Here is a 10,749-nt window from a genome sequence, read left to right as displayed (position 1 = left end):
TACCACTTTCTGTATGGCACAGAGACTGTTCAAATTCTAATAAGAGATGTATAATGTAGTAATCTAAGCCTTTTATTTAGCCTGTGTTGGGTTTTGGTTTAGGAATGTGCACTGGTTCGTACAGGGTGTGGACATTTCCTGCCCAGGGGCCCAGAACTTACAAATCTATCCCTGTGCTGGACTATGTTGAAAAAGTAAAAAACATCATTATCATCATCATCATCATCAACATCATCATCATCATCATCACCATGATCAATAGTTGCCTCAGTCATCTACAGCCTATTTTATCCTTCACAGAAAAATAGTGCCATAATTATCATAATAGAAAGGTAAAGATGAGGACAGTAAATCCCACAGAATTGCTAGCACCACTCTGACCTTTCGGCACTATTGCTGTCATGTCATGCTCCACATGAGAAACAATTCTCTGCTTATCAGTGTAGCTTTATGAACCAGCTGAAATTAATTATAGACAAACAAATCATGCAAATTGATGTCACTTGTGGAAAACAAAGAAGCATCCCACATTCCTCTGTGATTTTGCTCCCTTCCCAAAATGTTGTTGTCTTGCTTGCATTTCCTATAGGAGAGGGCTCACATCCTATTTCCCCTGTTGAAAATCATGGTGGCAAGAGGCTTCACTTTAAAAATTCTATTACTTTGGTACCCTCCTCCTTCTTCCCCTCCTCCCCAAAAATATATGTTCAGTGTCTCTGCCCTCTAGCTGTGACATGGTGCTATAGGACTATAAGGTTAAATCCAGTTCCATATTCAGCTAAAAGAGCTGCATAAATCGAAAATCACTCTGCATCCCTGACCATGTTTAACAACCCTGACTGTCTCATTATATGAAAAGATATGAGTTATTTTTTTATATGTGAAACAAATCTGTTTAAACATCCTAAGCAAAATGCAACATATTTGCCTTATGGTCTATTTTCTTTTACTGATTAATTATTTGGCAACTAATTCATTATTTGGCACGTTTTCTGCCTTTCTCCATAAAGAGTGTTCCAGTAAAATTCTCAGGTTTAACTGAAAGTCTCCTTTCTAACAAATGAATGCCTGTTATCTTCCACCAATCAGAGCGAGTTTGAGATTTATTGTTAATAGAACCATTAATTCAGCCCAGTCAGTTACAGTTAACTAACTGTTCTTTTCTGCTGTCCCTGGATGGGTGTATTCCTGTCAGGAAAAAATATAGTCACTAAAGATTAAAGAACAAACCATTTTCTCCTTTATCCTCACTGCACTTTAAAACAAATGAAAAATACCACTATAACAAGGTGACATTCTCACAGCTTGACATCAAAAGGCAAATAATTGTGTTTAAGCTTATAGTATAAGCCTGCACTTAAGAATCAATTGAATGTTAATTGTATTGTTGTTTACTGAGTCTCATATTCCACCTTTACAGATGATCAAGAAAACAGTACAACAATATACTGTGCGTGTGTGTGTGTGTGAGCAGAATTGACCGTAAACCTCACGCTAGGTCCCCGCCCACTTTTTCTGACATCACTCCGAGTGGACAGATTGAGCGCGAGCATGGTCGCCTGGGAGACGGGAGGCTGAGGAGTGTGGACCGAATTACGGGGAAGCGCGCGCGCGGGGGAAAATGCCCAAGACTACCAAACTTTTCAACGAATATGGATCAGCGTCGGAAATTTTGGGATGAAATCTAAAAGTCGGCGCGAAGTCTAAGCAGTAAACAGGTGCTCTAACCTGGGCTCTATAGCGGGCTGCTTGTAGTGGGAAGCGCAATATCGGAGGGAGCAAGATGAAAGAACTGTGGATGTGTATTAGAACTGGCACGCGCTCAGGATGATCATACACTTTTAGTAATACAATATGCTACATTAAGTAATCGTGGAGTTAAATACAGGGATTGCTTGGTGTTGTTTTTTTACTGCTTACAACAAGCAATCAGCACTAAAAGGAGCTGATGTATAATAAGAAAAAAATCTGAAACTAAAACGTTAGAGAATGGCAAGGAAGGAAAAGTTCCTCCGGAAACACTGACTGCGCACATGGAGAGCTAAATGCAGCTGTATGATGGAGCGCTTTGGGAATCTCCTGGTCTCACTGAGGAGCGCTGTGCTCTGGAGCATCCTGTGGCAATCAAGTAAGTTTATCTGACACGCTGCGCGAAAACGTTTAACACAATTCCTATTGTCCGACAATCGGAATATAGCAAATTAAACAAAAAGCCACAACATTGATTTTGCTGCGATTCTTATAAACCTTTGATCCCAGTCCTGCTCGTGGAATTCCCAGCACTGCACATTCGCATAAACTGCTTGTCATGGGCTCATCAGTTCAGTGCATTTCTGGGGAGCTCCAAAACAATTTAGCAAAGTAGACTGCTCTGTTTTTACATTTTGTGTCTGTGGAATTATTTGATTTTATTTGCTTAAATATCTGTTTCATATTCTTGATGCTGATTCTTATTACATGTGACATTCTTTACCAGGATGTTCTGACTCGAGATGTCTTGCCACTAAGCCTCTCTAAACATGTTATTGCATAAATGACTGAAAAACCTATAAATATATATTGGATATTTCACATATTTAGACAGGAAGGGAGACAAGTTTCAGGACAATACCGAAGCAGAACTCTGACTACACTACCATTTTTTTCTTTTTTTCTATCTGAACAACTTTCTACAAATAAAATTTATCTGCTGGGAAGATCCTGTCTCCAGACTTATCCTTCCACCCTTTGCATCTGACTGAACTGTTATTCAACACCACTCAAGTTTGCATTCTCTACCTGTCTACCACATACCATTTTGCAGCATGCAGCCAGCCCATTAGGAAGTAGAGCTTATAGGGGAGAGTGAATATATTTCAGCAGCCTGACAGTTTGGTGGGGGACCGCGCATGCAGAAAGCACAAGAATGTCATCCAGCGAATAAGAAAAAAATCCCACAGTTTTGGACATACGGTACACGGCATCCATTGCGTACAGAACCCATAATTTTATAACTTAATGTTTCATGCAAAACTATAGGGAGACAAAAGCAGACAGGCGTAGTATATCATTGCAGGATCTTGCATGTTATGAGGCTTGATCTACCCCCACATGGATCAATCTCAATAGATGAATCTTTCCGCTTGGTCTAAGACTCTCACAAATCCCCTTGCCAGATCTTCAGTAGGAACAAAATGCTGGTAAATCTATTGGCATGTAGAATACAAAAATAAGACTTCATGCTCCTTGCCAGTTAAATGTTAAATCTCTAAGATTACATAGTCAGCTCTGGTGCAATATTGCTAACATAACATATTTTTAAAAAAGATTTAGAGAAGTTTGACTAATTATAAATGTCTCTGTACAAACAACCAGAATTGTTTTTTTGTGTCAAATAAAGTGAGTCCTGACAAGCAGGATGTTTTACCATCCTCAAAAACCTTACAGAGCCAAGAGCTTGATGTAGACCATAAATCTGACTTGATAATGAGATGCTGCTGTTCGTTCAGAGGTTGATTTATTTAATGTGGTGTAATCGATAAGCTAGTCCATCCCCAGGGAGCTCAGTGCTAGACTGAGCTAATCACACTACACTGCAAGAGCTCCTCCAGCCATGCTGACCGGCTGGCCTCTCACGTTCAGTGCAGTACCCCAGGGATCAGTGCTAAGATCTGTGTAGCTTGGAACCGAGGCTTGAATTTGGCCATTCTGCTGCTTTGCCCGAAAGATCTTTCTGCTAAATTAAGAAAGTTGTCAGTCACAGTAAGGCAGAACAGATGTACCAGGTGCAATGATGCAACGTGGGGATTGCAGAACATGACCCCTTTCAAAAATAAAAGCATTAGTTACTAAATATGTTCGGTGCTGTCCAAACCACAGTAAAAGTTGTGAGCCGCTGGCCAGTATTAAAATGTCATCGTAATGACAATGGATATTGGAATGTATCTTTACTACTGCATCTGCTAACAGGTAAAAAAGGAGAAAAAAGCTTATACAGGCCACAGAGGCTTTGGGCAATGGTATGTGTAATTGTGGGTGATTAGACTGTCTGTTGATGTAAGTAGTGTAGACTCTGGACATATGCTTTAATCTTTTAATGGACTGTCATCCTCATGAATTTAATTAAGCCATTCCAATTTTGCTTAGTTACAAATATTTATATTAGCCAGAGGAAAGCTTAAAAAATATGCCAAGAGGATGATTTCTTTAGACCTCTTCCAACAAGTGAAATACGTGACAAAATGAACCTTTGGCATAAATATGTTGAAATTGTATGGAAATGACACTGACTTTATGTTGTTTCAAAGGTTGTGCACCACTGATCTCATCACTTTCATGCTGAATGACTTCCTCACTGTTCCACTAATGTCAGCGATGCATGTTTGTGTAAAAATATTCATAAAGCATTTGCTTTTGCATGTATCATGTATGAGTTTAAACCACATTATATGGTGATTTTGCAAACTTGAAGTATTAAAAAGTTGTTTTCGTCTCTGTGTCTGAAACAAATCTTTACTGTATTGGCAGTGTCCTGTTATGAGAAGACTCATTCACATGCTGAGGACGAACTCTTCAAGAAGCTTTTCGTTGGATACAACAAGTGGTCGCGACCTGTGCCAAATACCTCAGATGTGGTCATTGTTAAGTTTGGCTTGTCCATCGCCCAGCTCATTGATGTGGTAACTGTGAAAGCGAAACAAACAAACAAACAAACAAACAAACAACAACCTGAAATATACATAGAACTAAAAATTAATAAAAGTATGCTTGCATTTATCTGTTGTTTTTCCATGAATATTAGTATTAATTTCTATATTTATTATTTCTTGTCGGAAAATTTAAATCATGGCTAATACTTATACTGGACGTTGAGTCGTGTTCACTAATAGACTACATGGTAAATCTCAGAGTGAGTGAAATATAGGCTTCATTTTGCAAGCAGCTGGTTGAGCAGCTCCTTCCCAGCTCTTTGTCAGCTGTTTGTCAGGGCACATTGTATATCTTGTGTGATTACCAGTGTAGACCACTGTATTATAGCTGTAACTTCATTTCTATCTAGTTGGGATAATGTTAGTCGAGATCATATTAAGAAACACAGGTCAGCTACTGAAATGTGTTTTAACATGAATGATATATCTGAAACGTTGTTTGACATTGTTTGAGGTGATATGTAGCATGCTATTGATTAGTTTAAAATAAGGACATGCTTGACCGACAGATGCTCATTAACACAAGGACAAGATAATACTGAAATAAATAAACAGGATTGATTTTTTAAATTGAATTTTCTCTTTGGCAGACCTACATCACCAAAGAAATATGCCAGATTATAAAACACCCTTTCGTGAATTTGTAATCAAATGCCATATTGATACTGATTTTATGGCAGAAGGTGTATTTCCAGTCTACTAACAGGCTGTGCATTAGTGAGGTTTCAATGTGGAAACTTTTACAGATTTTATCCTTTGTTGAACAGGTGCCCCAGAGCCTTCCCAGTATATTTAACTTAACCATGCATGTTTTTGCACAATATTTCCATTGTATATACCATCTGGTCCTCTCATATGTCTTGCCTGCCTGCTAGTCAGACAGCTCTGATGTGTAGTAGTCAGCAGAGTCTTAAAATTATGTATTGAATTTGTATATAGCGGCTTCCGATATTGCGGCTGGCCAAGATAGCTTGCTGTTATGGAAGTGCAGTGCACATAGCCTCCTCATCCAAGTTCAATTAAAGAGAAGAGAATTTCTATATTCATATAATGTGTATATCATTTATTTTTCTTTGAAGTGTCCTAATCTGCTACTGACACATAAATATAGATTTCTATCAAGGTAGTAATATCAATTTCCCCAGAAACCACATTATCACCTTTAACCTGATAGATCTGATGAGTCAAATGTTCCTTGACAAGACTCCATCAGGATATTACACTTCAGATGCTGCTACTGGAGCAAACCCAGCTTCCTGTCTCATACTCTCCCACCTACTCTCTCTCTCTCTCTCTCTCTCTCTCTCTCTCTTGATTTCCTCTGTAGGATGAGAAAAATCAGATGATGACAACTAATGTCTGGTTAAAGCAGGTGAGCCAAGTATATTAACAACTTTTGAAAGCACTATAAGCAAATTTGCCTGAATTTTCTATAATGCTTCCACTAAAACTAGTTCAGATTTTTTTATGTAATTGTTCAAATTCAGATTAGCATGAGTGTTATATCTTATTAGTTTGGATTATTAATAAAGCTTCATGGGATTGAGATCTGTAAAGCAAGACTCAGCTTGTGTGTATTGCTAACTGTGACAAAAAGGGGACTGAATTGCAGTGGTCCAGTACCCACCCTGTTCAGGGAAGATGAAAGGGTAAATCTGCACTGTGATAAAAACAGCAATAATAACGTCTACCCTCTTTCACAGGAGTGGAATGACTATAAATTGCGCTGGAAGCCGAGTGATTATGACAATGTGACGTCTATCAGGGTGCCGTCAGAGCTCATCTGGGTTCCAGACATTGTTCTTTACAACAAGTGAGTAATATTAAACTAATCTTAAAAAAATTTATAAGAAAACTACTGAAGCAAAAGAACTTTAATATCGAGCCAGGAACAGAAGAGAAACACAAAGCGATGTTTCATGTCTTTGGACCTGAACTGGTGGAATAAACACAATCCTTCCAAAAGATATTCTCACCACTGATGTCTTTATGGATTTGGTGAACAGCACTGTCTAACACATCAGTCCAAAATCTTCCATATGTGTTCAGTTGAGTTAGAATCTAGTGATAGTGAAGGCCACAGCATATGTTTTAAATAATATCCATACTCATTAAAACAATCAGTGAGCCATTGGATGGGGGGAATTATCATTCTGGAAGAGATCATCCCAATTAGAATAGAAATGTTTCATCATAGAATAATAAAGGTGATCAATTTAAAAGAACTTTCCACTTGTTTGCAGTGACCCTCTCAATGGACAAGGGATTAGCCCAAAGTCACTGTTTTATTTAGTTATTTATTTTCACTGTGTCTGTACTTGTAAGGACATCAGGGTGAGTGTGATAGATGATTAAGGCGAATTTTCTATAGTGTAGGGACAATGCTGAGTTGGCGTTCACTGAAGAAGGTGAAACAAGGTTATCTGCTGTGTTACCACCAGTGTAATACAATAAGTTATTTAATACACTCATATTTAAAATGTCATATCAAAACACCACCACCTGGTGTTTTTTACTGGTATTACAGCTTCACTGTATCAATAGAACTAAAAATGGCATGGTTACAAAAGATGGGTAGAAAAAAACAGAATGAAATTTCTTAATAGGTGTGAGTGTTAGGTTTTGATATTCTAAAACACAGCTTGTGTTTGCTTTTCAGTGCAGATGGAGAGTTTGCGGTGACCCACATGACCAAAGCTCACCTCTTCTACACAGGCAAAGTCCGCTGGGTTCCACCTGCCATCTACAAAAGCTCCTGCAGCATTGATGTCACCTTTTTCCCCTTTGACCAGCAGAACTGCAAAATGAAGTTTGGCTCATGGACATATGACAAGGCTAAGATCGACTTGGAGCGCTTAGAGACCACCGTGGACCTCAAAGACTACTGGGAGAGTGGAGAATGGGCCATTGTCAATGCTGTGGGGACGTACAACACCAAGAAATATGACTGCTGCCATGAGATCTACCCAGACATCACGTATTTCTTCATCATCCGACGCCTTCCTCTGTTTTACACCATCAACCTGATTATCCCATGTCTACTGATCTCCTGCCTGACGGTGCTGGTCTTCTACCTGCCGTCAGACTGTGGTGAGAAGATCACACTGTGCATTTCTGTCCTCCTCTCGCTCACTGTCTTCCTGCTGCTTATCACAGAGATCATTCCGTCTACATCTCTGGTCATACCGCTGATTGGCGAGTACCTGCTTTTCACCATGATCTTTGTCACGTTGTCCATTATCATCACTGTGTTTGTGCTGAACGTGCACCACCGCTCACCAGGCACCCATAAGATGCCAAGTTGGGTGCACACCATCTTCCTTGACATCATCCCACGTTGGCTGTTCATGCGCAGACCGGCTCCCTATGGACGCCGTCGGCAGAGGCTGCTGCTCCTGAAAAGTCGAAGGTCACGAGCAGTCAGAGCTCCTGCTGGATCATGTTTAAGCACTTCAGCCAGCTGGTTCAGGGAGGTGGCTGAGGATGCGGAAGCACACACACGATGCTTCTATGAAGACCTAGAGCTGGGTACACTGTCTTCTAATTTTTCTTTCTCCTTTCGCCCTCCTTCTCCTCGTCCACCTGGGTCCACCCCAACTCCTTCTCCTCCACTTCCTCCTCCTCCTTCTTCTTCTCTGCCTCTTAAACATGGACCTCCTATGAGACATGACACAGTGCTGGGTGCCAGGCATACAGGGGGTAGAGTGAACCATACTATGCGGCAATCAGACAACGAGCGATTCTCTTTGTCTCCCAGCATCATGCAGGCTCTGGAGGGAGTTCACTACATAGCAGATCATCTGAGAGCACAAGACGCTGACTTCAGTGTGAGTGAAAATTCACAAATATTAAACAGGCAGATATCTCATTGCTCACTTGAAATCATGATTATTTATCTCATGGTGCTGTTTACTTTTTAACCCTAAAACCATGGAGAATGAAAATTTTGCACAGAGAATGCAAATGCTTGGTCATGTTTTGAGATTTGTCTTATATATGCTTGCACTTATCTCAACCAGAAGTAAAGATTTAGCATTTTAAAATCAAATTACTCCCACAACTGAAAATAGAGAAGGCCACATTTAAAGACTTCATACAATTCCACTGAAAGGCATTCCACCTACGTCTATATTTATAACTTAATAACTTGGAAAAACAAGATTACTGCCAATGTTTAAGGAATCACAAGTTAACAATAGAGGTGGCAAGGTGGTGCAATGGGTAGAACTGCTGCCTCAGAGATTCTGTGTCCTTAGTTTAATGGGTATGTAGAGTTTCACAAGTGTGTTGTGTCCTTCCCCGGTTTACCCGGTTTCCTCCGGGTTTCTCCATTGTTATCTGATTTTCAAAAAGGATGAAGATTAGCTATGCTAAATTGCCCCTAGGTGGGAATGTGTGTGTGAAAATGGGTGTGCAGGGCCTTTAATGAAAGAAAGTATGATCATATGAATATTATCCATGACTGTATTATTATAAGATTCCACTTGGGCTATGATTGAATGGGAGGTGAAACCTTACCACACTTAATGTGTATTTGAAGTGCACTAATTTTATACAAATACTGTAGCTTATTTTTGAAACTAAAGGTCTAAGTATATTTGAAGCCATGCAAACTATTGATTGTTATGTGTCTGTTCTTACACTGTATAATATAATATAATATAATATAATATAATATAATATAATATAATATAATATAATATAATATAATATAATATAATATAATATAATATAATATAATATGTACAAAATACATTTTAACATCATTTTAAAATCATATTTGTAAAAAAAGATTAAGACAGTTGAATCCCTCTTAATTAAAAGAACATGACCTTATATGAGCCTTATAAAAACACTGTATATAAATTTTATTTAATAATAAAAGTTTACTCATGAGAAAAGCATTAATGCATTATGCTAGTGATCTAACAACGCTAGTAAAAAAGTTTACTAGCAAATATACATTTTGTGCAAAATTATTCCAAATTAATCAAATTAGTGACTGGATTGTGATGTACTCCATGCAATTATATTAAATGTTAAAAAAGTCCCAAGGTAAGCTGTATTATGAAAGTCAGGGCAAGTGGATCTGTGGTCTAATGCTTTGAGCTTCATGATTATACCCACCCATGATGCAATCCCTCGGATGAATGGAAAACAACTTCAAGATTAAACCTCATGTCCAGTTGTATTGATGTAGAACTACTAGATGGTCCTGTCTTAAAGGTCATTTGGTTAGTCTGCTTGTATTCCTCTCGATACATCTCTGATGAAAGAACTCACGAGTAAATAGACAGATGAGAGGACTCTAACAGATGATGAGATGAGAACGCTAACATTGCCTCTCTTTGATTTCTTTCATCTTTAAATGCAGGTTAAAGAGGACTGGAAGTATGTTGCCATGGTGATTGATCGGATCTTCCTGTGGATGTTCATCATCGTTTGTCTTTTGGGTACCATCGGCCTGTTCCTTCCCCCCTGGCTGGCTGGCATGATCTAGAGCCACTTATATAAACTTGCAGACACGCAGGACGGGTGCTGTGGAAATACTTGTCATTACAGACAGGGAGGGAGTGTGCCACGTGGATAAATAATACGGAAAAATATTTGACTGAAGAGCACGAAAGTCCTAATGAAACAGAATGTCTGTCAGCACTGTGCAAGAGATTTATCTTTGAATGTATAAAGCATTGTAATGAATACTGATGAATAAAATGTGGCACCTTCAAAAAAAGACTTCTGCATGTGTGCAAGCAGGTCTGTTAATTTTGTGTCTGTCATCTATCTTTCTTTCTGAAGAACCAATGGATTAACTTCTGATGCCGCGAGATTTAGAGGAGGTGACATGTTCTGACACTCTGGCAAGGCCATGGAGAACAGCTGCTAAGAGAAAAAAAGCTTTAGGGAGCTGTCTTTTATTTAAAATCCTGTGTCTAAAGGCCAGATTTGTGAAACTACTATGTGTGAAGTAGCACATTTTTAAGAGAAAAAGATACTGGGTTCCTTCCAGTGGTCAGTGATTTTAGAAAACTGAGCTTTACATAGGTTTAAGATAGCACAG

At 38.9% G+C, this 10,749-nt stretch overlaps 1 protein-coding gene across 1 annotated transcript; it reads left to right on the top strand.

Moving 5' to 3' along the window:
- Nucleotides 1-1,135: 1,135 nt before the first annotated feature.
- Nucleotides 1,136-10,403, top strand: chrna2b (cholinergic receptor, nicotinic, alpha 2b (neuronal)). The gene is made up of 6 exons (XM_058379352.1): nucleotides 1,136-2,128; nucleotides 4,507-4,658; nucleotides 6,016-6,060; nucleotides 6,392-6,501; nucleotides 7,348-8,515; nucleotides 10,063-10,403. The coding sequence occupies exons 1-6, from the start codon at nucleotides 2,056-2,058 to the stop codon at nucleotides 10,186-10,188; spliced, it is 1,674 nt and encodes a 557-aa protein (XP_058235335.1). The 5' UTR covers nucleotides 1,136-2,055; the 3' UTR covers nucleotides 10,189-10,403.
- Nucleotides 10,404-10,749: the final 346 nt, after the last annotated feature.

This window comes from Hemibagrus wyckioides, linkage group LG25, assembly GCF_019097595.1.
Source record: "Hemibagrus wyckioides isolate EC202008001 linkage group LG25, SWU_Hwy_1.0, whole genome shotgun sequence".
NCBI classification, from domain to species: domain Eukaryota; kingdom Metazoa; phylum Chordata; class Actinopteri; order Siluriformes; family Bagridae; genus Hemibagrus; species Hemibagrus wyckioides.
Note: the sequence above shows the minus strand (reverse complement) of the source record. Positions and strands in the feature narration are given on the sequence as shown.